At 48.4% G+C, this 25,658-nt stretch overlaps 3 protein-coding genes across 7 annotated transcripts in view; 1 reads left to right on the top strand and 2 right to left on the bottom strand.

Annotated features, from left to right (window-relative positions):
* The window catches only part of ZZEF1 (zinc finger ZZ-type and EF-hand domain containing 1), a 115,598-nt gene extending 115,068 nt beyond the window's left edge, over window positions 1-530 (bottom strand). For both annotated transcript variants that reach the window (XM_057536293.1, XM_057536294.1), the window contains exon 1: window positions 51-530. In XM_057536293.1, the coding sequence (XP_057392276.1) occupies window positions 51-404 (354 nt within the window). In that variant the 5' untranslated portion in view covers window positions 405-530. The remainder of the gene's footprint in view (window positions 1-50) is intronic.
* A 53-nt stretch (window positions 531-583) lies between these two features.
* On the top strand, window positions 584-16,874 carry LOC103007553 (neuferricin). Of its 3 annotated transcripts, none has more exons than XM_007177422.3 (4): window positions 584-769; window positions 6,956-7,096; window positions 10,997-11,183; window positions 11,682-16,874. In XM_007177422.3, exons 2-4 carry the CDS (start codon window positions 7,042-7,044, stop codon window positions 11,896-11,898), a joined length of 459 nt encoding a protein of 152 aa, XP_007177484.1. In that variant the 5' UTR covers window positions 584-769; window positions 6,956-7,041; the 3' UTR covers window positions 11,899-16,874. The 3 variants fall into 3 exon arrangements, with proteins under 3 accessions (XP_007177484.1, XP_007177483.2, XP_007177485.1); XM_007177421.2 differs by lacking the exon at window positions 584-769 and adding an exon at window positions 843-1,210; XM_007177423.3 differs by lacking the exon at window positions 584-769 and adding an exon at window positions 1,206-1,256.
* A 21-nt stretch (window positions 16,875-16,895) lies between these two features.
* ANKFY1 (ankyrin repeat and FYVE domain containing 1) overlaps window positions 16,896-25,658 on the bottom strand; it is a 75,688-nt gene continuing 66,925 nt past the window's right edge. Inside the window, exons 22-25 of one of the 2 annotated variants that reach the window (XM_057536295.1) lie at window positions 25,346-25,470; window positions 23,709-23,855; window positions 21,702-21,810; window positions 16,896-21,029 (exon numbers count right to left, since the gene is read on the bottom strand). In XM_057536295.1, the coding sequence (XP_057392278.1) occupies window positions 20,897-21,029; window positions 21,702-21,810; window positions 23,709-23,855; window positions 25,346-25,470 (514 nt within the window). In that variant the 3' untranslated portion in view covers window positions 16,896-20,896. The remainder of the gene's footprint in view (window positions 21,030-21,701; window positions 21,811-23,708; window positions 23,856-25,345; window positions 25,471-25,658) is intronic. The other variant, XM_007177419.3, reaches the window with a different exon arrangement.

Here is a 25,658-nt window from a genome sequence, read left to right as displayed (position 1 = left end):
TTGGGGGCGACCGCCCTGCCCCCGCCCCACAGTCGCCAGTCAGCCCTGACCTCCTCGAACCGCTCGCCCGAGAAGCCGGCGCCACGAGCCTCCAGCAGCTCCCCGAACTGCTCCAGGGTGACGGACTCTTCGCCGCGGCCCAGCCGCTCTTCCAGCCAGCGCAACAGCGCGCCGTGGTGCCTGGACACCAGAGACTCGCAGGGCGGCGCGGGCCGCAGCGCAGCCGCCGCCTCTCGCAGTCGGGCCGGCTCCAGTAGCGCTGCGGCGGGAGGTAGCGCCGGGGCCGCGGGGCCCGGGCCGGGGGTCGTGCCCGAGTCCTTGGCCCAGTCCTGGTGCGGACCCCAGCCCTCGCCCCCGGCAGCTGCCGCCTCGTCTTCACTGCTGTGACTCGGAGCGTTCCCCATGAGGTCTCCGTCTCGGGCGCCCGGCTCTGCCGCCGCCGCCGCCTCCCCGCCACGACCTGTCAACCTCCGACGGCACCCGGCGGGCGGGGACGGGGAAGGGACGGCGGCGGCTGCGGCTTCCGGCTTCCTCGCCGACAAGCGAGGATTGATGTCGCAAAGGCGCCGTCAAGCGGACTCCACCTGTCGTGAGACAGCTAGCTAGGGCAACCTGATTTCCAAGACGGCGCGTCTGTCATTACGTCTACGTCATCCCGCGGCCTCCTTTGCCACCGTCTTTGTTGGGGGCAGGTAGTCTGCCGGCCAGGAAGCCTTCCCGCTGCTCACTTTCTCGGTATCCCTCCACAGTCGCTAGCTATGCTGGAAAAGTACGAGAAAGAGTTGGAGCCAGGGAGTGAACTTTTCGCCAAACTTTCCCCTTTCAGTCCTCCGTTGTCCCCTTGGTGACAGGGGGACACATGCGAGCGCGCGTCGCGCCGGTGACGTCGCGGCCGGTTCTCCGCCATCTTAGTTGTGGACAGAGAGGCAGCAACCTCGGAGGAGCCGAGGCGGTGCGGCTGTCTAAATGCTGAGGCTCGGCAGGCGTGGGCTCTGGCTGGGCCTGGCCGCGGCGGCGGCGGCCGCCGCACGGCTGATGGGCTGGTGGAGTCCCCGCGCTGACTTTCGCCTTTTCATACCCGAGGAGCTGGCCCGCTATCGCGGCCGCCCTGGGGACCCGGGCCTCTACTTGGCCTTGCTCGGACGCGTCTATGATGTGTCCTCTCGCCGGAGGCACTACGAGCCTGGGGCCCACTATAGCGGCTTCGCAGGTATTAGCGGGGCGGTTCACGCCTTTCTCTGGTACGACGCGGGCCGGTAGGCGCCTGCGCTTCATTCATTCACTTATTCATTCGTTTATTCATTTCCTCTTTTCCTCCCCACATTCGTCAGACCAGCGTGGGGACCGGGCTCAGCTGCATCATCCTTCTGGTCTGTTTTGACTCGGGCAGAACTGTGGGCAACTACTGCCGGCCTCTGCTTTCCCTGTCTTTCCCCACCGCTCTTCCTGAATTAGGCTAGAGAAACACATCTCTTGCCTCTTACTAGTTACTCTTTACCCGCCAGCAGAAGCCCCCAGTACCTGCTTTGGGCCACACTGCGTGGCTCTCAGGGCCCAGAGATGAGTGACGCCCTGTCCCCGGCCTCAAGAGTTCCCCAAATGGTTGGAAATGATTCCAACCATTTCTTCAATGTGCCCCAATCGGAAGCGATCTTCCTTTCCCCCCACTCCAGGTTTCCCCTAAAAGTAGTACATTTGGCTTGAGTCGTTCTTGCTTCTAGTACAAATGCATTTGTCTGCCTTCCTTAAAAAAGTTTATCAGGTTAGAGCACAGGGAAGGAGTCTGGCCCCATTTACAGTCCTTCAGTACTTAGAACAAAGCTGGCACGTTAGGCCTCAAAGAACATTTGTCAAATGAGGATTATTCTGTCCTCCCTATTTTATATCTTGGGGGATTGGAGGATGTGATTTGCCTAAAGCCCTCACAACTAAGTCCTGACAGCACTTGAACTAGGAGCACCAGCCTATTACTTTTAGAGATGTCGTTTTACCAGCCCAGAAGAATGACCATCTCCTAGATTAAAAAAGAAAAAGAAAATGACGAGCAAGCCTACGGCCAGTGACTAAGCTGATATGAAATAAGCATTTCCCCCTTGTCGTTATCTCAGGAGAACTGGGAAGCTGCCTCTGGTACTTAAATACAAGTCACTTCCCTGTCTTTAGGGAGAACTTTTAAGAAATAGAAGCATTGACAGAGAAGGAATTAAGTTCAGTTGGTGTTGCTGAGCTCCTCAAACAGTCCAGAAGGGGAAGGGACTTACCCAGGGCTACACAATGAGTTAGAAGCAGAGCTAGAACTGGAATCAAATGTTTTACTTACCTGCCAGGTGAGGACACTTTGGTGCACTCTCCTGCCACACTCTGATGCAGCCATCATGGCTGTATGCACAAGTGTGAGCAGAAAACGCTCCATTTCTGGAGTGATTTTTCTTTTGCAATGTGCTCTACTGTTGACTGAGTTCCTTTGTGCCCAATTCACCATCCATTTACTGACCACTGCCATGTAGCTGGCCCTGTACCACGTGCTGAGGAATCAGAGATTATAACATTGCTCCCCAACACCTATGCACTCTAGTAGGGAAGCAGGTATGTTCACTTATTCGCTCAGTCAGTCAATATTTTTATTTTTTAAAAAGATATTCAGATGGTATAAAATCCACCCTTTTAAAGAGTACAAGTGGTTTTTAACATAGAAAGTTGTGCAAGTATCACCATTATCTCATTCCAGAGCATTTTTATCACCCCCAAAAGAAACCCCATATCTATTAGGAGTCATTCCCCAACCCCTCCGACTACTTAGCCCCTGGCAACCAGTATCTACTTTGTCTCAAAAGATTTGCCTCTTCTGAGCATTTCATGTAAATGGAGTCATGCATGTGGCCTTTTATGTCTGGCTTCATTCATTTAGCATAATGTTTTCAAAGTTCATTCATGATGTATCGGCATGTCAAGACTCCATTCCTTTTTATGAACCAAATAATATTCCATTGTATAGCTATACCACACTTTGTTGATCTATTCATTATTTCTTGGATATTTGGGTTGTTTCCACTTTTTGCTTATTATGAATAATGCTGCTATGAACATTATGTACAAGTTTTGTTGTGGACATGTGTTTTCAGTTCTCTTGTGTATATACCTAGGAGTGGAATTGCTGGGTCATATGGTAACTTATGTTTAACTTTCTGAGAAACTGCCTGTTGTTTCCTAAAGTGGCTGCACCAACCTACATGCCCATCATCAATGTATTAGAGTTCCAGTTTCTTCACATTCTCAGCAAACTTGTTACTGTTTTTTTTTTCTTTTTGATTATAGCCATTTTAATGGGTTTGAAGTGGTATTTCATTGTGGTTTTGGTTATTTGCTTCTCGCTGATAACTAATGATGTTGAGCATATTTTCATGTGCTTGTTGACCATTTGTATATCTTCCTTGGAGAAATGTCTATTCAAATCCTTTGTCCATTTTTAAATTGAGTTGTCTTTTTATTGTTGAGTTGTATATATGAGTTCTTCATATATTCTGGACACTTAAACACTTATCAGATATATAATTTGCAAATATTTCCTCCCATTCTGCAGGTTGTCTTTTCACTTTTTTTTTTTTGAAGTATAAATGACTCACAATATTATGTTAGTTTCAGGTGTACACCACAGTGATTCGATATTTTTATATTACAAAATGATCACCACGATAGGTCTAGTGACCATCTGTCACCGTACAAAGTTATTACAGTATTATTGGCTCTATGCCCTATGCTGTATCCCCATGCTTATTTATAACTGGAAGTTTGTACCTCGTAATCTCCCTCACCTATTTCATTCAACCTTCTGCCTCCTTCCCTGTGGGCAACCACAAGTTTTTCTCTGTATCTATGAGTCTATTTCTGTTTTGTTATGTTTTTTTGATTCCACATATAAGTGAAATCATATGGTATTTGTCTTTCTCTGACTTACTTCACTTAGCATAATACCCTATAGGTCCATCCATGTTGTCGCAAATGGTAAGATTTCATTCGCTTTTATGGCTAATATTCCACTGTATATGTGTATATCCATTTATCCATCTATGGACACTTAGGTTGCTTCCATATATTGGCTATGGTAAATAATGCTGCAGTGAACATAGGGGTGCATATTTCTTTTTGAATTTGTGTTTTTGTTTTCTTTGGATAAATACCCAGCGGTGGAATTGCTGGATCATATGGTAGTTCTATTTTTAATTTTTTTGAGGAACCTCCATAGTGTCTTCCATAGTAGCTCCCCAATTTACATTCCCACCAACAGTGTACAAGGTTCCTTTTTCTCCACATCCTCGCCAACACTTGTTATTTGTTGTCTTTTTGATAATATCCATTCCGACAGGTGTGAGGTGATATCTCATTGTGGTTTTGATTTGCATTCCTCTAATGATTAGTGATGCTGAGCATCTTTCCACTTGTCTGTTGGCCATTTGTATAGCTTCTTTGGGAAAAAATGTCTATTCAGGTCCTCTGCCATTTTTTAATCAGGTTGCTTGGGGTTTTTTGCTTTGTTTTTTAATTAATTAATTAATTTTAAATTTTTGGCTGCATTGGGTCTTCGTCGCTGTGCGCGGGCTTTCTCTAGTTGCGGAGAGCAAGGGCTACTCTTTGTTGCAGTGCGTGGGCTTCTCATTGCGGTGGCTTCTCTTGTTGTGGAGCACGGGCTCTAGGCACATGGGCTTCAGTAGTTGTGGCACACGGGCTCAATAGTTGTGGCACACGGGCTTAGTTGCTCCACGGCATGTGGGATCTTCCTGGACCAGGGCTCAAACTCGTGTCCCCTGCATTAGCAGCGGACTCTTAACCACTATGCCACCAGGGAAGTCCCTGTTTTGTTTTGTTCTGTTGATGTTGAGTTCTATGAGTTCTTTGTAAGATAGTAACCCTTTATCAGATATATCGTTTGCAAATATCTTCTCCCATTCAGTAGGCTGCCTTTTCGGGTTTTCTGTTTGTTTGTTTGTTTTGGCTGCGCCTCGAAGCTTGCAGGATCTTAGTTCCCCAACCAGAGATCAAATCCTGGCCCCCTGCAGTGGAACCACGGGGCCCTAACCACTGGACCGCCAGGGAATTCCCTTGCCTTTTCGTTTTGTTGATAGTTTCCTTTGCTGTGCAAAAGCTTTTAAGTTTGATGTAGTTTCATTTGTTTACTTTTGCTTTTGTTTTCCTTGCCTGAGGAGACATTCCCAAAAATATTGCCAAGACCAATGTCAAAGAGCATACTGCCAGGAATTCCCTGGCAGTCTAGTAGTTAGAACTCTTGCAGTTTCACTGCTGAGGGCCTGGGCTCGATCCCTGGTTGGGGAACTAAGATCCCACAAACAGCACGGCAAAAAAAAAAAAAAGAGCATGCTGCCTGTTTTTCTTGAGTGTTTTATGGTTTCATGGCTTCACTTTCTTGATAGTGTCCTTTAATGCACAAAATTTAAAATTTCTGACCAAATCCTATTTATTTTCTCTCTGGTGACTTGTGCTTTTGGTGTCCTAGCTAAGAAACCATTGCCTAATCCTAGGTCACAAAGACTTACACCTATGTTTTCTTCTAAGAGTTTTATATTTTTAGCTCATATATTCAGGTCATTGATTTATTTTGAGTCAATTTTATATATGGTAGGGGTCCAATTTCATTCTTTTGCATGTCGCTCTTCAGTTGTCCCAGCACCATTTGTTGTAAAGACTATTCTTTCCCTCACTGAATTGGCACCCTTATTGAAAATCAATTAACTATAAATGTACGGGTTTCATTCAGTCATGTATTTATTAAGAATTTACTAAAGATCAGGCACTACCAGACACTGGGGAACTGATTCTTAAGTTTGGTGTGTTCTTTTCCCTGATAAAACTTGCAGACTAGTAGAAATGACAGACATTAAATAGTTATCTCATAAGCAATTAATCAATTATTTTTGTGATGAGTGTTAAAAGGAGAACATACTGGTGTTACTAGAGGCCTTAGCCTAGTGGGGGAGGAGGAGAGTGAGGAGGGGAGTACAGTGGCAAGGTGAGGTTGGCGGTGGCTGGTGCAGAGCCTTGAATGGCCTGTTAAGGAATATGTACCTTGTCATAGGGCAAAAGGAAGCCCCTGAGGACTCTGAAGCAAGAGATGATATGATCGACTTATTTAAAATATCAGTCTAAGTGTTGTATGGAAAATAGATCAGCGGGGGACCAAATGAACGCAGGGAGACCTAGCAGGTTACTCTAGTAGTTCAGATGAGAGATGACGGCAGCCCAGGCTTGCTTCGTAGTAGATGGGGCCAGGCAGGCTGATATTTAGGAAGAAAGTATAGGACTTGGGGACTGATTGGATGTGAGGGATGAAAGAGTAGTCAAGGACTACATTTCTGGGCTGAGCAAGTGGTTATTAACCGAGACAGGGAGTACTAGAATAGAGGCAGGTTTCCAGGGGCTGGGGATGCAGTATGGACATTTTGAATTTGTGATGTCTGAAAGTCATCTAAGGCACGTTGAGCAGACAACTGGATATACAGGTCTGGAGCTCAAGAGAAGTCTGAGCTAAACATACAAATCTGGCATCTTTGGTATAGAGGTGGTACTTGAAACCACGGGAGTGGATGAGACTGTCAAGTGGAGGGTGTGGATGGAGCAAAGGAGGTGAACAAGAATTGATGTCTGAGACTGGTAGAAAATGAGCTAGAGGGGTAGGAGGAAAACCAAGAGTATAGTGTCACAGAAGCCAAGGGACATGGTCCACCATGCGAAATGTTGCTGAAAGCCAATGAAAGAACAGGATGCATGCCAGAAAGCATGTCCAAGATCCAGGAGCGTCTGTCACCAAGGGGGAGGAGGGATCAGCTTTGCTGGGGGCTGGGGAGTGAGGGTTTTTGGGAGATGTTTCTCAGAAAACAGATTCTTGAGTTGCTACAGTGTTGGTGATTTATAAGTTAATCTACTGGAAACATCTCCCCTGCAGGCCGAGACGCATCCAGAGCGTTTGTGACCGGGGACTACTCTGAAGGAGGCCTTGTGGATGATGTATCTGACCTGTCATTTTCTGAGATGCTGACACTCCAAAGTTGGCTTTCATTCTATGAGAAGAATTATGAATTCATCGGTAAGTATTCCACAGGTCATTTCCATAGATTTCATTTAGTTGTCTTGCAGTTGTTTTTTTGTTTTGTTTGTCTTGCAGTTTTTTTAAGGGGCTAGAATTCTTTGGGGATTGGACTCAAGGTTAAAATCTGAAAAATGCCCATGGATTTTTCACCTTAAACTCTGGCTGTCAGTGTGGCGGTATGTCCCAGAAGGAAATGGCTGGGGCGCTTGTTTCCGTCACCTTTGTTTTTGGCCGTGCCGCGGCTTGTGGGATCTCAGTTCCCTGACCAGGGATCCAACCCAGGCCCTCGGCAGTGAAGGCGCGGAGTCCTAACCACGGGCCCGCCGGGGAGGTCCGTGTTTCCCTCGCTCTTGCTCCTGGGAGAGGACTGCCCGACCACTGGCTTTGGCCTCTGCTGCCCCACAGCCTGCGCCACTCTTGAGCAACCCGCCCAGGAGGGCAGCTTCCCCATCTCGCCGTGTTCTAGGCATCTGACTTCAGACACAGTCAGGGAGGCTCAAAGCCTGTTTGCAAGTGGTTTTGACAAATATCCTTTTACTTCGTCCCCGAAGGAGACAGACATTAACCTGTGCCCATCCTCAACGAACTCCCTCCCAGGTGGAAGTCATGCTCATCAAACACTTGTTCAAGCCAGTTGTGTGGAGCGCCGCACTTGCTACCTAAATGAGAAGATACCTAACGGTGTCCTAAAGAAATGTTAGACACAAAACAGTAGATTGCTTCACAAACACTGAAAACTGGGATTGTTGGGCCCCTTTTCTCCATCTACTGCTGCCCTGACCTCTCATTGGAGCCCACTTAGACACGGCTAATTTCCTGAGGAACATCAGGGCCACTTCACCACTGGAACAGGTCTAAATTGGAAGTTCTTTCTCTGCCCCTAATACCCCTGCATGTCTGCTTCTGTCATTACTCCCTGGGTTACCTTTGCTGAGAACCTTGGCATTTTCACTAACTCCTCTGCTCCCTCCACATCCAACTAGCCGAGGCTCTTTTCATGAATCTGAAGTTCTGTTTCCGGTGCCCCCTCTTCCATACCCACCACTGTTGGCCCCTGTCACCCCAACCTGCAGCACCCCCCATCTTTGTTTTCACCCAGTCTGCACCAGGCCACTCCTCAGATCACAACTATGTTTGCCACTGAAGGAACTGACCTCTATCCGTCTGGCCTTCAGAAGGCTTGGTTCTCCCTTTTCCCCATAAAGTTGCCAAACCAAAGCTGAAACATGACTGTGTTAATAAGGAAAAAACCCAACACAGAAGAATAAAAGTGGAGTCCTGTGTGTCAGCAAAGGATGCCAGACCAAACATATCACACTGATATTGAGGGGCAAACTGATGTGTTTGGTAAGATGAGTGAACTAGTCTTGTTGAACAGTGTTCACGTGTAGGGGAGTGAGGGGCACATGGTCAGCAATGCCTCAGAAGGACTGCAGTTGAAGTCAGGATATACTCGAGTGTCTGCCATGGATACGCTGTGGTTCTGGTCCTCGTGGGGCCACAGACGGGCTGAATGCAGTCCCTGTCCTCTGTTAGCGCATTCTGTAGGGGGAGGGCAGTGTTAGGTTCCTTCAGGGCACCAGAGACCCTCAGGACGGAGCGGCAGAAGACGAAGGTTTATTACACGGGTGCACACTGAAGGGCGACAGCAGGAAGCCATCTTGGCAGCCACATGGCCAGGCCTCGAGGGGAAACGAGATGTCATTTTTGTGTTCTGGAGACCCGGCCAATGGTGACCGCCATTCTCACGACACAGCTTCTACCTCCTTCTCTGTTGCCTCTACTCCTGCTGTCCTCTCTTTGGGTCTCATGTCTAAAACCCACCAGGACTGGCTTGTCACCATGCATACAGAGACCCTCTATAGGAGAAAGTGCGGTGCCAGGCCAACTCACAGACTGCAGGCCTGGGACTTGGGCCCCGATCCCTTCACTTATTCTAACAAGCGTTCAAAATGAATGCTCTGAACTAAGCTGCTTTGAGTGCTGGGGCCTCACTGCTGGGGAGAGAAATATCATAAACTAGTAAAGTGACGAGACTATTCCAGGTAGGACTGTGAGTAAACGAAAACTAATGTGATGCATGTTTGGGCATGTGCGTGACACCTTTAGAGCAGACGGTCAGGGGAGGCCTCCTGGAGGAAATGAAAATTAAGCTGAGACCTGGAAGGTGAGAAGGAGCCAGCCATCCTGAGATCTGAGAAGAGAGTATCTCAGGCTGAGGGAACAGAGTGCCCGAGGTGGGGAGCAGCGAAGCATGGTCAGGGAGCCTACAGTGAGGGAGGGAACAGCTTAAGAAGAGGCTGAAGAAGCAAACACGAGTCAGATGGTTGTCTTGGAGGCCTTTGATAAGAAGTTTGTGTTTTATCCATATGTTTTAGGAAGCCATAGGAGGGTATAAACCAGGCATGGAGGTGTGATTTATGTTTTTAAAAGGTCACCCAGCTACTCCGTAGAGAAAGAACTGTGGGAAGGCATGAGCTGAAGCAGAGACCACTGGGAGGCCACTATCGTAATCCATCGCCTGGATTAGGGTGGTAGCAGTGGAAATGGAAAGGAATGGGCAGAATCAGGGTGTTTTTTAAAGGTTGGACCGACACGATTCGCTCATGGTTTGGACATGAACGAAGGGAAGTGTACATTTAGATGTGAAGGAGGAGTCAGAGATCCAAGGCTCCTAAGCCAGGGAACACAGGCAGAAGTGATAAAAATAGGGACTTCCCTGGCGGTCCCGTGGTTAGGACTCTGCGCTTCCACTGCAGGGGGCCTGGGTTCAACCCCTGCTTGGGGAGCTAAGATCCCGCGAGCCACATGGAGCAGCCGAAAAAACAAAGTGGTAAGAATAGAATTGGAAAGGTCAGGATAGGGAGTTGGACTTGGGAAGATGAACTGAATCTTGGGTACACGAACGTACCCTGGAATCTCAGTTCTCGGGGACTGAGAAGATTGGACAGACACAGCAGGGACAGGTATGTATGGATACCTCCTCCTACTTGGGCAAACCTTCTAGAAGTGCTTTCTGCTGCTTCTCTTGCCCTGTGACAGGGGCTGTCGTGAAAGCCACTTGCACTTCAGGACTCGGAGATGAAAGTCCCTGCATCTAAGAACTGATCCCTTCTTGGCTCTGGCCTACAGGCTCACTGACCACTTGCTGACCACTGCCATAGCTTAGACCTTACAAATTCTGACAGGGATTTTAAACTGAAACCAGTTTCCACTCAGTTTGTCCACTGAAGGACTGAGCCAGAAAAGAATAGTGGAGGGGAGAGCATGAGCTCGGGGCCAGACCCACTTACTAGCTTCAGAGACTTCCCAGCTATTCAATCTCCCGTCTCCTAGGACCACAGGAGCACTGATTTCTGTCTCAAACGGGTATTAGGAGGATTACAAAATACTGGTAAAGTGCTAGCAGAGCTCCTGATGCTGAGTGAACACTCAATGAATGACTTATTTATATCCATATAAGACAAAATAATTCAATGTGGGGAAGAAATGAGCCACAAAAATGTTATGCAGTAAGCCATTCATTCATCAAGCATTTCTTGAACACCTACTGTGTACCTCAAGCACTGTGGAACATTGAAAAGTGAGTGACATGTGGTTCCACTCCCAGGGAACCGACGTCCGGAAGGGGAAAGATTTTATAATTTCCGTGCTGGAGGACTCTACATCTAGAACAGGGAGGCGTCTATCCAGAGTCGATAAGATGTTGAGAGACATCGGGATAGAAGGCAACACAAGTTCCTCCAACCAGCTCTTAATAAATCAGCAGCCAGCAGGCTACTGTGGAAGGCGGAAGCCCTGGGGACTCGGCTTTACTAGGACCTCTGCAGGAGCTAAGCCTCTGTTCCTGCCCCCCCTCCCACGGCTACTCTGATGTCAGCTTTCCTGTCACCACAGGGAGGGTGACAGGAAGGTTCTACGGAGAGGATGGGCTACCTACTCCAGAACTGACCCAGGCAGAAGCCATGATCACCAAAGGCGTGGAGGCAAATAAACAGGAACTGAAAGAGAAGCAGAAGTTTCCACCATGCAATGCTGAGTGGAGCTCAACCAGGGGCAGCCGGTTCTGGTGCTCCCAGAGGAGGTAAACGGGCTTCCCTTCTGTTCCTCCCGCCTCTCCCCCAAATCCATCTTCTAGGTCACCACATCTGTGTTGTTCAGTGAGGCCATAAATTGACTGTTAACCCAGGGGAACTTTGTCAAAATACATGTGCTCTGGGATAGCGATTCTCAAGCCAGACGCTGCTTTTGAGACGCTCAGAGGCCAGTGGGGGAAAGCCTTTCACAGGTGTTGCCACCAGTGCAGGGAAGTGGCGCCGCCTCCTAGGAAGGCACAGGGCAGGGGCCGGAGCAGCAGTGAAAGCACGACGGGCTCTGCCCTCAGAGGGGAAGCTGGAGGGCCTCGGGGGAGAGCAAGAAGGTTCGGGTGGACACTGCAGACCGCCGCCTTGGGAAAACACCAAGGCGGCAAGTGAAACGGCTTCTACTTTTCACAAGGCCTGGCTCACTGCTCCCTCTCCTCCCTTCCCAGAGAAACTCACGACTTCATGCTTTAAGCAGCCCTCTTTCCTTCTCTCCTTAGTGGAGGTGTGAGCAGAGACTGGATTGGCGTCCCCAGGAAGCTGTTTAAGCCAGGTGCCAAGGAGCCCCACTGTGTGTGTGTGAGAACAACTGGCCCCCCTAGTGACCAGACGCCGGACGACCCTACGCACAGAAATCGCGGGGACTTGGACTACCCCAACTTGGAGGAATACACAGGCTGCCCACCCCTAGCCATCACATGCTGTGTCCCCCTCTGAGCCGGTACCTTGTATGTCCATAACCCACAGGGAACCCTCACCTGCCTTTCCCTAATGGGCCCTTGACTCCTGTGCCCTAGGATGGCTGCTGCATGAAACAAGAGGGCCTGGAAGGACTGGGCCATGCTCTGCAGACAGGACTCATGCCCCTCCCCATGGGCTCACCATTTTGGTGACTTGAGGCCAGCGCCTGGCAACCTGCCTAGTACTGGTCGGCCTGTTCTTGCCACTGTTCCCCTAGATCTCCTCACCATCATCCTTTGGAGTTCGCCGGTATTAATGGGCACAAATTTGACCAACTCAAAACTAACTGGACAGACACGCAGAAGGGCTCTGAGCTCCAACAGCTTCCTTCCCACGGACTCCCAGGCTGCCCAGATCAGCTGCCGGCCTGGGCCCTGCTTGTAACTCCCACCCTGGTCAGGACATCGGGGGCTACATCATTCCCTTACAACTCAGAAACAAGTAGACACATCCAGAAAAGCCGTATGAACTAACAGTGTCAACACAACCCTGTTCCGGTTCCCCACTTGCTAATGGGAGCCCTGACTTTTACGACCTGTCTTAAAAGTAAGACCTCTGTCCTAAGGCAAACTTGAATTTATCAGTACAACCAAAAGCCACATTGAGTTAATTCGAGCTGGACCAATATAGTGAGAGGTGACAATAAAACAGGATAGGCTAATTCTGGAAATGGAAAATCTTTGCTTATAGGGATGCAGCAAATCCAGATGCCTCTGAACAAAGCCACAATTTAAAGCAAGGGTACTGTTTCTCTTTCAAACACTTAAAATTAGGGGTGGTGTGTTTTCAAAGGGAGAAGTCTGCATTTTGAGCAAAAGGTAGTTTCACAGCTCTAACACGGACACTGGCTAGCGCAACATCAAAGTTTGGGCAAGGCTGCAAGTGCCAATACAAACAGCCTCAACAGTGGGTGGTGTGTCCAGGGTCATCTGTAATCTCCCACACTGGACCAAGTTCATACCCATTACCTCCTGGATTCTAGTTAAGCTCATGGGGGCAAGGAGTTCCTACCTTACAGGTAAGGAAACGAATCTGGAGCGATTACAGGTTCATGGTCTCCCCATCTGCGCCTTCACCTCAACTTCTCCCAATCCCCTCAGCTGTTAATCTAAACATTCTCTGTCCTCCCTTTTTGGTCGTTTTTCCTCTCCCTTATCAGTAATCTCACTTAACAGCTTTCCAGATTCACGGACTAGAAAACGGAGGCTGCCTGCCCTGAACTGGCGTGGCTCGCTGCCCTTCGGCCACCCAGGACCTTCCTCACCTGCCTTTCCAGTACCTTTCACCTCTTCCTGCCTCCTGGCTCTTCCCTCTAAGTCTGCATTCAACAGCTCACTTCCCTTCCCTCCTGCCCCATCCTTCTGAGGCCCTGTCCCTACTTCCTGTCCCAGCAAAGCTTTGGAAAACACTGCATGTGCTCAGTCTTTGCTCCTCAGCCCCCATTTGCTTGCAACACAGTCGCCCAGCTTCGCCCTTCCCTGCTCCACAGCAGGATAAATTCTGTACTGGCAAACCCACGGCCACATTCAATTATTACCTACCTGGACCGGTCACATTTGAGGGCCCTCGTGAAAGCCTCCCTTGGCTTTTTCCTCATTTCCCTTATCTCCCTCGGGGGTTCCTTCCAGCCTCCTGGGAAGCCTCTCCTGCACACGCCTTCCCACCAGCTCCTCTCACTCCTGCGTCAGCTGCCAAGCCTGTCATCTCGTCCAGGCGGCTTTCCTGACCATTTCTGCAGGCACCGCAGACTCCACAGTTCTGGCATTTAGTCTTCATCTTCTCCCTGGTGATTCTTCTAGTTCCCCTGGATGGTTCCACCATCGCCATCTTAAAGCACCCAGTCACACCAAGTAAGAATCCTGGCCATCATCCCCAGCCCCTTCCCTCCTGAGCCCCTCCTCCTGACCAGTCTCCAGGTCCTGGCAATCCCACCCCCTTACCTGTTCAGTACTCCTCCTCTGGTTGAGGCCTTCCTTTCTCACCTGATCTAACCGCACTCCCTGCAGCCCATCCTCCACGCTGCCAAGCCATCCCCGTGACATTCAGGGCATTCTTCATTTAAACCTCTTCAGTGGCTCCCTTATCTGTAAGGATCAGTTGCTAACTCTTCAGCGGCACACGATGCCCTTCTAGGGTCCGTCTCCTCTTAGCCTCTGTATCTCTGCCACCACCTCCCGTGTGCACTGATCCCTCCAGCCTTCCCCTCGCTGCTTTATGCCTGCAACACCTTCACCCAGGCTGTCCCTTCTGCCTGGAATGACACGTCTTCTTCTCAATTTTTCTACCTCTTACCTCTTAATAACTTAGCTCAATCAAGTGTGAGGCTTCATTAACCACTGGCCCACCAGTGGATTTAGATGCACTTTCCTCTAGGAAAATAATACTGTGTTCACTTCTAAAATAACAAATGTCACAGTGTCCCGTAACTATGAATTTCCTATCAGCCTCTCGCATTGGACTGCAGACTCTCTTTGAGACAGGGACCAAGGATCACTTGGCTTTGTACCCCCATATCCACCATACCTGGGACACGGGAAGTGTGCAGAATTAGCTCTCTTTTGCAGATGAGGCAACCAAGGCCCAAAGAACTTAATAAAGGCACATAGCAATGAAGCTGAGCCTAGAACTCAAGGTTCTTGTCCTGATTCAGTGCTATCTTCGTGCCTCCACAGTTTGGTATGTCTCTGCCCTCCCTGGAGCAGGAGAAAATAAGGAGGCGAACTTAAGTTAGGACCTTATTCTGAGTTCCACACAGCCCTTGAGGTCAGTGCCTGAGGCATCCCTGCTGACTCAACCCCAGGCTAACTGGGAACTAGTCACTGCCACTGCTCTCCTTAGTCCTTAGTTATTCGACAAATATTTACCAAGCATCTGTGTGCCGTGGGGTCGGGGCTGGGGGGAAGCGAGGCTCCTGACCTCAAGGAGCTTGTAGTACGGCCGAGTAAAGCCCTGGTTAGAGCGGCCAGAGGCCACTCCTGGGGTATGAATGCAGGGACAGCGTGGAGGCCAGGTCCAGAGATGTTTAGATCCTTCCAAAACAAACTGATAAAGAAAAAGAGCAAAACAAGGCACTTAGAGTCATCCCAGCCAAGTATAGACCTGAACTCTGGCTGATGCAAGACCCCTGAGCCCGCATTTCAGGACACACTCACCCAGCCTCTGCGGGCTGCCCACTTCCTTGCTCAATGAGAACTCATTTCCTTTTTGATGCCGACCTCTCACTTTATAGTAAAGAGCCTCCTCACACCAGGGCAGTGGGTGAATCTTCAAGAGATTTGCCAAGAGTAGGTTGTCATGTTAATGATCCAAAAGGCTCAGCCATGAGAAGCTAGTGGTTACTGGAGAAATGCCTCTCCTTCCTCCCTCCTGGGCAAGACTATGGAGGAGGAAGGTAGTCCCTCCCTGATAGAAGCCACAGAAAGTTCAGCTCGGGCAGCTAAGACTTGCTGACAGAGGGAAGTGGAGAAGAAAACTAATATATGTTGGGCAAACATGCTGAGCAGGGAGGGAGCTTTATCTGTTCTCACTGAACCTCGATGCCAGCCTTGAGAGGGTCTTTTATGGTCCAGAGAAGGGGCATAAATTCTCCCACCCCACATCTAATGGTTACAACAGTCATCACACGACAGAGCTGAGCTTTATACCCAGGTCTGCTCTCTCTGCCACACCATGAGCAGTGTTAAAGCAAAGGCTGGGCAGCTGCCTTCTAACATGCTGGAGGAAATTATAACGTCTGCCTTTTAATCCTGAGATTCCAGTTTTTCTAGAAACACAGAACTAAGAGTGAAGAGCCCAGAATTTTTTGGCCACAGCTCAGTCCCTTTAACTTGCAAAGGGACCCATACCAGACCATTGCCGCCATCCCTAGCTTGCTCAGCTCCAGGACAAACTGTGATCTGAAAGATAGACCCTACGGACAGGTTAGGGATATCTGTTCAGAAATCTGTGGAAATCTGAATTTCCATCCTCGGAAGCACTTCCTATTGCCTGGGCCCCCAGATTCCTGCAAATAGGCAGCAGACATTGCTCCCATCAGCCCGCACTGGAGGAGACCCTAGCTGTGCGCACCAGAATTCATGTACTTGCATGAGAGGAAGGACACATGACTTATTACTGATCACCTTCCTCAGGGCAACCCTGTGAGCTAGGACGAACCATGGTCACTTCTATTTTACAGACATAAAAATTAAGGCACAGAAATTATGAAACATGCCGGTTTGTACTCACATATTATGACATAATATGACCAGTGTTCTCCTCAGGGACGGCTATTAGGATTACTTGGGATTGTTACATGGAAGCCCCAACAGTGCCTATTAACTCTGAGTGAAGACACGAGAGAATGAGATTTATCAGTCACCATAGCTGGTCCGAACCAGGAGTGAGCAAAATGGAAAACAGGTAAGGGAAAGGAGAACACTAGTTCAAGAAAGTGTGATGGCGAGGTGAGCTACTAGATTCGTGCAGTTTGTATGGGGGGATTATGGATCACTAGATTTTAACTTGCAAACCCCTAAACTTTCCTTAGTTTCCTCTGAAACCCACAGCACTGGTCCTCCCTTCAGACCAAGGCCAGCAGAAACCTCACCATGGGGGGATCTTCTTGAGTTGCTCCTAAATAACGGAGTCAGGGAGGGAATTTCCAGGGTCCGTGGGAGAGCTGCAGCAGGGTCAGGTGGCTGCGCCTGGGCAGCTGGGGTCACACACGTCACCATGAGCTGAAGTCTGGGCCAAGAGCACAGGACGTCCAGGCAGCTGGTCATTATGCCTAAAACAGCTGCTTTCTCACTGCTGTCAACCATGTGTTTCTGAAAAGTGTTGGAAATTCAGATTTTCCTAGAGGGTAGTTGTTAAAGAAATGTATTCATATGGCAGGAGTGTTAAAATTTTTGTTTGTTTGTTTTTAATGCTTACTGGTACTTTTTGCATTAAAAGGAACTACAAATGTGTTATTAACGTTTCCACTTTAAATGTACAATTTGACCTCATTTTATTTATAAGGAATTGTTACAGAAAATGCAAATATCAATATTTGAAAAATACATTCCATTACACGGACTCCAAACAAACAATGCTGCTAAGCGCCATGGTCCTATATGATGCTCTCGCCCCACACTGAGCACCACCCGGAATGGCTTGGAAGCCAAGGTGATCAACCCAAATGTGTGCCTGCAGTTTCGGCCCAGCCCTCCCCCTGGGTATAGCACACAGGTATGTCATGGTAACAGCCAACTCCACACATCTGCCAAAAAAGGACATTAAGTCATTAAGCTGAGCAGGCTGCCAACTCAAGACTCCCTAGCTACCGAAAACCAATGTTGTCGGTTGTAACAGGTTAATATATTATTTATGCCACACAAAAAAGTAACTGTACAGGCAATGATCTTCCAAAGAAAATCTTTAAGGCATCTATGATAACTTCTGGAAATTTAATAAGTGTTTAGTCAAATAATCAGCTCTTCACTAAATTACTTCCACAAAATGAGAATGTGGCTTCCAAACCCTTTAGAAAGTTATTTGTCCTCGGCTTCCTCCTCTCCCCGGCGGGGCTGGGGAGCTTTGGTGCTTCAGATTAGGAGGGGCTGGTCTTGCCAGCCCCGTGCCCAGCTCTCCTGGGCCTGGTCCTGAGGGAAGCAGTCCCAGGTCCTGGAAGAAAGCTTGTTTCAGGAGCTCTCTCTCAGTCTCAACCTGCAAGCTCCACGCGGGGCTGTCATGGAAGCATTACATTTACTTGCTCATGCTACTGTCACCTGGGGAGTTAGTCTGCCTTTCAGATCTAAGCATTACATAGTTCAATAGGGTTTTTTCTCCAGATTAAAAACAAACCTAGATGGAGATCAAGGTTTTCCCCTGTCCCAAGGCATTTCCTCCACTTCATGCCTACAGATAAGATTAGCACAATACCGTTCGATACAACAAGTGGGAGACATGAACCGGGAGTGGTGGTGAACCCACAAGCACGCTGAGTTCCATGCAGGGACCCCATTCAGGGAGAGGAGAGAGGAAAGCTGAACAGGGCGGTCACAAATAACTCAGGGCTCTGAGGTAGAGGACTAGTGGTCACGTGGACCCCACTCCTGGAGAGAATATGGCAGGTGAACTGAACAATCTAATCCAGCCTCGACTAAGTTGGTAACTGGGGTTGACAATGCACAGGCAACAAACTCCAAATGGAACACATATTCTAATACATCACTCAGTGAGACACCACTAAAAAGATAACTGAAAATTAACAAGTCCTAAGTGTAGGCACTTAAGTTTGTGGGAAATTCCTGTGTTCGAGGATCATAGCAAGTTAGTTTTAGCCATTCCATTTATATATACAGCACATGGTTTGTACCTTCATCTTTAAAAAAAAAAAGAGAAAGGACTGTTAAGAACACACTGTATCATAAATCTGGTGATGAGCATGAGGCAGTTAAAAAGCTAATTTAGCGTAACAACGTTGACTGATTCAGCAAATTATATTTCAGTAAAGTTTATTCTTCCTGCTCTACTCATTCACAGTTGGCAACTCTCTGAATGAATAAAATTGAGTTTTTTCTATTAGTCTGTAAGCTGTGGATTGCAATGCAACAAGAACAGTCAGGCAGTTCTAGAGCCAAGTCTGACGGCTTGGAGAGCGCAAAGGGGACCAAGAGCATGTCAAGTCCCCCCAGGTCAGCCACCGCTCAAGGGACCTGAGACACAGCCCCGTAGCATCGGCACGGCAGGGAGAGCCTAAGACTGTGGAAAGGTGCTTTTTCTAGATCTACAAGAATGCACCCTGAAGCCAATGCAGAACTCACAAAATGTTCCCCCAACTTGTGGCAGCTAGGTACCATTGCTATCCCTGGACTCTGTGACGAAAAAGAAGCTTGACTCAACAATTTCAAACATGATTTTAAGATTTTTAAGTGAAATTAGAGTGTTATTGAAATTGGTATAGTAGGGCAGGGGCAGGACAATCAACCTCATCCCTGATTGAATTCCCATCCTCCTCTCTCTACCATGAACATTAAAAGAACAGGTATAAAAGTACCGACCACCTCAATTCACATCTGAAGCATAATTATCTTACTTTCCAATTAAAGAATCAAGCCACCTAACTAAGGCCTACTTCCTCAGGCCCTGTTCAGGCAACAGAAAATGGAAACTGACCACATGCTTCACGTGGTCAGGTGTTTGCCAAGACTAGCTGTTTTCCTATAAAAATTCTATATGAAATATGTCACAGACTTTAGGGGACAGGGGAACTCTTCTAATTAATTTTTTCTTTGAAACATTGTGCACAAGCTCATATTAACATAGAAAGCATATATATCTTATAAATCCACAGAAATGTTAAAAAAAAAAAAAGTAGCACTCTGGTTTATCAGCTCATTTTACACACATATTTAGGCAGTAGGATGTATAAATCTACAGCAACATGGAGGACATACCACTATCCAAACAAAACAACAGGCTGCTGCAAAAAAATATTTAGTCCCTTTTACACATATATCCATATTTCATTAATACAAAAAAATGTAGTGGTTAAATGTCTGAAAAAACAGTATGTATGATTGAGATTGTTAATCTCTGAGTATAGCTGTACAACACATATTGTTCATCTCAGAGTTTTTTTTTTTTTTTTTAAGCAGTGGTAGAAGTTTCTCTTCAAATGTGCATTTTTAAAAAAACTGGCCAAACCTTCAAAAGAAAAGAAGTTTAACACTTCAGGATTAATGCATGTACTAGCAGCGACTAAGGCCTGGTAGGCTCTGGGGGCCTCTTTCAGCACTCGAGCGAGCCTTCCAAGATGTGGTCACACACGCTTGGCCAGGGCCTTTGGCTGTTGGCTCTTATGGGGCAGGGATCTGGGACCTGGGACCTGGGACGGACAGCACTCACAACATAACTGGGAAAGTTTCAGCAAGAAGCACTCATGTCAAGGAGATGGGACCTGCCAGCCTGAGGCTGGAGATTCCCCTTCCCCTCACTTGGCCCGTGTCACTCTCCTGCTCCAAATGACACTCCGCAGGAGTCTTCCCTTTAAGACTTAGTGTGAGCTGAGGTCCAGTCAAAGCCGATCATTAGAATCACTGATGCACGGATGTGTGAGGGTATTTTTGAATATGGATTTTTAAATTGGAATCACCAATAATGCAGCTATATAAAAAGTGCAGCACAATAAAAGTGCATTTTCTCCACCACTGCCTAGTGGCAGGTGACTGAGGACTCCACAGACAGGACACAGCAAGATGAGAGAACAAGACGGCTGCTAGGAGGTGTCAAGCTGCCACACCGCAATCCTGACACCCGAGTAGCATGAATACTGGTAAAGCTTTCAGTTGTTAAGGCCACAATTTTTCAGCTCTCATCTTTGAACCCTGCTTAGAAAGATTTCACCTTTTTTAAAGGGGTAGTTCACTAAAAATACAGCTTAGCTTTTCCCAAAAAAAAAAAAGGAGAGAGAAAGAGAGAGCGAGATTTCAGGGCAAGAGGATCCTATTACCTTTATGAAAACACTGTGCAGAAAAGTCCACAGCCACTTACCCTAGAGTAAAGCCAGCTCTTGTTGTGCAGCCAGATGCCAGCTTCCTACGGTTAGGCTCTGTCTAGGAAGTCCGCCCAGTCAGGAAGACTTCATGAATGCTCTGAAATGGACACTAAGCTACTGGAAGTGAAAATGGTTTTTGAAGCATCCTTGTACATCGCTAGCAGAATGGGGTCTAATTCCTATCACATTTACCACTTAGGCTAAAAGGCCTGGTCCAATTAGTGAGACATCTAGTGACCTTGATCATAGTCTGATAAACTGACAATCATACAGAATCATTTGAGATGGGATCTATCACACCATGGTCCTTAATTGTTCCAGTCTATTGCTGCAAGAAGACGACTGCCAGCTCCTGCTCTGGGGGGTGGGGGGTGGGGGGGTGGTCAGGCTGGTGAGCAGAGCAGCTGCTGGGGAGGCAACCGAAGATGTGGCCTGGACCTTCCCGGGGGCTCACTAAGAGACCCCACCCAAAGTCAGTACATCAAAGCAAATGTTGCAAACTCGCACAGGCTTGTTCAGATCAAACTTTATAATAGGAATCTCCTTGGTCGAGCATTTATGGCAAAGAAGACGTCCGCAGTGACGACTGTGGGAAGCAAAGAAAGGAAGTGTGAGAGGGGTTCTCGAGAGCAGACTGCCGCCCGGCACGCGAGCACAGCATGGCAGTGCCCCATCGGACGAGCAAGCCCACACCTGGCACTCTGAGGTCAGCTCTGCCCCTCGCCAGCCAAATCATACCAACGCATGTATAATTTATAGTCCATGAAAAGAAAATTCTAGCCAATAATTAAGTTAAAGTGATCCTGGAGAAGCCTCTTTCTTTAAAGCTCAAGAAAGGCTCAGCAAGAGCCAAAGGAGAGTCTCACTGTAATGGGAACAGCTCCGCAGTTCTCAGGAGAGTGGCCTGCGCTCAGGCTGGGAAGCACACGTCCTGGGAGCGCAGCGATCAACTCAGCTTCACTGCAAGCAGGAAGCCTGGCTAAGATGACAGGAGGCCTGACAGGCCACCTAGCACTGTGAACCCCAGCATTCAGCAGGAAAGCCACCAGTCTGAGTGCCCGCTGGCCTCCGTATATCACTAGAAGTGTGCAGGGTCCCGTCACCTCATTGCTCCATGTGGTCAAGTTTTGCCCAGGAGAGTACAGGGCCCTGGCAAGTTCATGGTGTATCACGGGACAAGGCAGCAGCAATGGTATAGCAGAAATCCCCTTATTCCTCTGGCAAGTGATTGGTGGGGGGTGGGCGGGGACGGTCTTACCAGTGATGTTTGCGAGTTGTGACTCCAAACTTGGCAGTGCACTCATAGCAGTTGGAGCCGTCACACCACGGAGGCTCCTTGGACAGCATATCTGCAACACAGCACAAGACTAGTTCCTGTCAGATACCGACTGTGCCCAGTCAGACCCGGGGCTCAGAAGCAGCAGGGAAATGGCCCAGTAAATAAAGCAACACGTCGCAGAGGGACATGAAGGATAAGAAAGCAACATATAGGCACGCTTCCTTTTATTGCGCTTCGTAGACATCGTGCTTTTTACAAATTGGAGGTTTGTGGCAGCCCTGCACTGAGCCAGTCTAGCAGTGCCATTTTCCAGCAGCGTTTGCTTCACGTCTCTGTCTCACTGTGGTAATTCTCAAAAATGTCAAACTTTTTCGTTATTATTATATTTGTTATGATGATCTGTGATCAGTGACCTTTGATGTTACTATTTTAATTGTTTTGGCATTTTTTAACAATAAAGTATTTTTCAATTGAGGTATATACATTGTTTTTTAGACAGTGCCATTGCATATGCAATAGACTACAGTACAATGTAAAAAGAACGTTTATATGCACTGGGAAACCAAGAAAATTTGTGTGACTTAGTTTATTGCAATATTCACTTTATTGTGGTGGTCGGGAACTGACCGAGGGCTGTCTATATTCTAATTGGGTCAGGGAAAATGTCACACGGGAAAATATGGAGAACCAGCGTTTGCCAGGCAGACTGGGGTAGAAGGAAACGGTCTGAAGGCAGTGAAACAGCACAGTGTCTGTGGGGGAAACACATGCAGTCAGGGATGGTATGGCAGGGAGAGGGCAGACCAACAGCTGGAAAGACTGGCAGGGGCCCAATGGGAAGGGGAACAGGGATGGAGGGACCAGACAGGAGAAATGAAGGGGGCAGAATCCGTCAGGTCTGGTGACTGAACAGAAGTTGGGAGTGAGAGGGAGGCAGGGAGCAGGAAGGAGAGGAAGGTGATTCCCAGGTTTCTGGACAGAGTGACTGAATCTGAGGTGGGACCACTGGCAGGGAAGAGACATCAGAGAGAAGCAGAGCAGCAGAGGAACTCAGTTTCGCGTCTGTGGAAGCTGTGGGGCATTTAGCTTGCAAGTTACCAGTGTAGGTGACAGCAGCAGCCGCTAGTATTTCTCTAACCGCACGCCGGCACTGCTTTGAGTGCTCCGTGCACAGAAGGAGACTGAGCTCACGGGGAGGAATCAATCGTCACCAAGCACCGTCCACGTGCCAGCACTGCAGATGGTGTGGACTCCTGATCTGAGCTCCTAAAAGGTCGACCAAGAGCACGGCAGATAGTAGACTAGATATAGAAACACCGTGCTTCGGCGCTGCTCTGCTACAAACCAGCTTTGTGACCTTGGGCAAGTCACCTACGTCAAGATCACACAGCTACTAAGTATGTCTGAGCTCGTTTCTCTGCACATACCATGGGGCTAAGAACCCCGTTCCATCTGCACTGTGGGTGATGAGAGCACAGTGGCACTTGAGGCATTCTGAGTCTTTCTGCCACCTCAATGGGGACAAGTAAAGACTTGCAATATGACATCATCAAGCGTGACGCTCTCCTCGCCACAAAAGGAACACAGAGGAGGAAGAGTCAGTGGGGCTGAACCAGAAGGCAATTCTGAAGGATGCAGAGAACCGGCATCGGCTGAAGGACAAAGGGTGTGCACACACGCAGTCAGGAGCTGTGGGAAGGGGGAATGCCTGGAGCTGACAGATTGCTGGTAGGATCCAGAGACGTGGGAAACAGACGGGAGCCCCAAAGCGGGACACCCTGTAAACAAACTGCCAAAAGTGACCCTCCCACCCCTGCTCAAAGGCCCTTCATGGCATTCACGAAGTCCTAAACCATACGGTGCCTGGAAAACTGCTGGTTCAGATCGTGAAGCAAGTCATTATGAGATTTCAAGGTCACCAATACGTCCAGATAATCAATGCTGTCACTGCGCTTGCACTGAAAGAGCAGAAAGTGGGCCACTCACCTAAGAGTCTAAACAGCAGCTGCTTGGTGGCAACCTGGTAGTTGAAGATGTTGACCCCTTGGTTGTTGTTCACCCCCAGGCGAGCACCCGAGCGGACGACGGCACGGCACAAGTTGGCATTCCCTTTCATGTATGCCAGGAGCAGCACTGGGAAACAAAACCACGGGCAGGGCTACTTCCCACAGCCGAGGGCAGGACATGTGATGGCAAAGTCCCCACTGACACACAAGGGCCCCAGGGCTCTCGTGGCAGCTCCGCAGTGGATCTGCAGCATCTTGCAGCCAAGGACCCGGCCACGAGCCAGGGGGTCCAGAGCAGCTCCAGCTCCAGAGACACACTTCTGCCCATTCAGAGTTTTGGCCACAAGAGAACTGAGGAGGGATCACACACTGAAGGGAAAATATACCATTGTTTCAGCTGCCTTCCTCTGGCATAAAACACTGGGGGGTGGGGGACAAAGCTCTTTTCACACAATGTAACCAATTCTAAAGACTCGTGAGGTGTGTACACATGGAGAAAACAATAGATTAGTGCGGTAGACCTGCTCCAGAAAGTTCTTCTACCCCATGGAGCCTCTCTCCTGTGCAGGTGCAGGCCTGGTGGGCACCCGGGCTCTGGCCAGGCCATCCTGCTGGCCCCGCCTACTTGGGCATGAAGCACCTGCCTGCCTGCCTGTTCACCTGCTCCTGGACAATGGTGCTCACTGGAGTAGGCTCTGGGTCCAGCAGCTCACTCCCAGGGCTGACTCTTCTGTCCTCTGAAGTTCAGGCTCACCACTGCTGGCTTAAAAAACATGTTCATGAATCAAGGCCAAGAACTCTTCCCAAGGCCAAGAACTGATGACAAAATATTTGGTCCCATGCTAAGGTTTGGGACACCCTTTGGTGACTGCATTGCTGCCAAAGGCCACGAGGTTCTGTCTGGCATGATGGCGAATGAATGGGAATACAGCAGCAGCAAAGAGCTCAGAGAGCCCTGGGCTGGGAAGAAAGAGATTTGGGTTTCATCTTTGTTTCCTTACTTGAAAAATGGGGACACACTATACGTACTGCTTACCTTATAAGGTTGTTGCGAGTATTCAACAAGAAAACGAATGCAAAAGTCCATCAAAAACACTATGAAAGCTACACAAATTAACATAGTGACTGTGGGTGGCTAGAGCACTACCATGACAGAGGCCTGTTTATTAAACCCCTCAATTAGACATCAGCCCTCATCTGTATATAACGTGCCACTTTTTCAAAGCACATAAATACGCACTGTAGCACATTTCCTCCTTCTGAAGCACCTGTGAGGTGGCTATATTTCCTCTCTCTCTTGGCATTTGGAAGCTTGGGTAGGGATCTAGCTGACTGGATACGAGGTAGATGAGGGCAATAAAAACAGCTGGGCAGGCCTGTCTGGACATGGATATGGCTTTGGAGCACTAGACCCACTTCAGATGTGCCTGTGCCTAAAATCAGACACTGCCAAATTCCAAGTCAGGAATCTGTGACAGGTTCTCACAGAGCCCAGCCCACTGGGCTGAATGTCCTTAAGTAACGGCATGGGTGCCTTGTTTTTCGGCATGGGCTCTTGTTTTTCTAGGAAGCAAGGAACACCAGTGAGACAGGACAGACAAAAACCTTATTACATACCTGTGTTTCCTTCTGCATCTGGTTTATCCAGAGGATACTCAGGCATGCACTCTAAGAAGAGATCAAAGATGGCTGCCGCATTCTCCTTGCCATATTGTCCCAAAATGTGCAGTGGCGACTGGCCTCTGATAAAACAAGTTGGAAAAGTTAGGGATATATCTGCCACAGCCATCATGCACAAGAGAAATGGGATTTTCAGAACTCTGTGATGCTGGATAAATCTAAAGGACACAATAATCATAAAAGTTTTCCTGGGCTTCCCTGGTGGCACAGTGGTTAAGAATCCGCCAGCCAATGCAGGGGACACGGGTTT

The sequence above is a fragment of the Balaenoptera acutorostrata genome, chromosome 20, assembly GCF_949987535.1.
Source record: "Balaenoptera acutorostrata chromosome 20, mBalAcu1.1, whole genome shotgun sequence".
In the NCBI taxonomy this organism is placed as follows: domain Eukaryota; kingdom Metazoa; phylum Chordata; class Mammalia; order Artiodactyla; family Balaenopteridae; genus Balaenoptera; species Balaenoptera acutorostrata.
The sequence above is the reverse complement of the archived record's forward strand: the minus strand, read 5'-3'. Positions and strand labels throughout refer to the sequence as shown.

What these genes read in the sequence shown, in the direction of transcription:
- LOC103007553 (XM_007177421.2), top strand. Translation starts at nt 967, where the DNA reads ATGCTGAGGCTCGGCAGGCGTGGGCTCTGGCTGGGCCTGGCCGCGGCG. An exon ending in CCACTATAGCGGCTTCGCAG is followed by an intron (nt 1,211 to 6,955) that starts GTATTAGCGGGG and finishes TCTCCCCTGCAG; the next exon opens with GCCGAGACGCATCCAGAGCG. An exon ending in GAAGAATTATGAATTCATCG is followed by an intron (nt 7,097 to 10,996) that starts GTAAGTATTCCA and finishes CTGTCACCACAG; the next exon opens with GGAGGGTGACAGGAAGGTTC.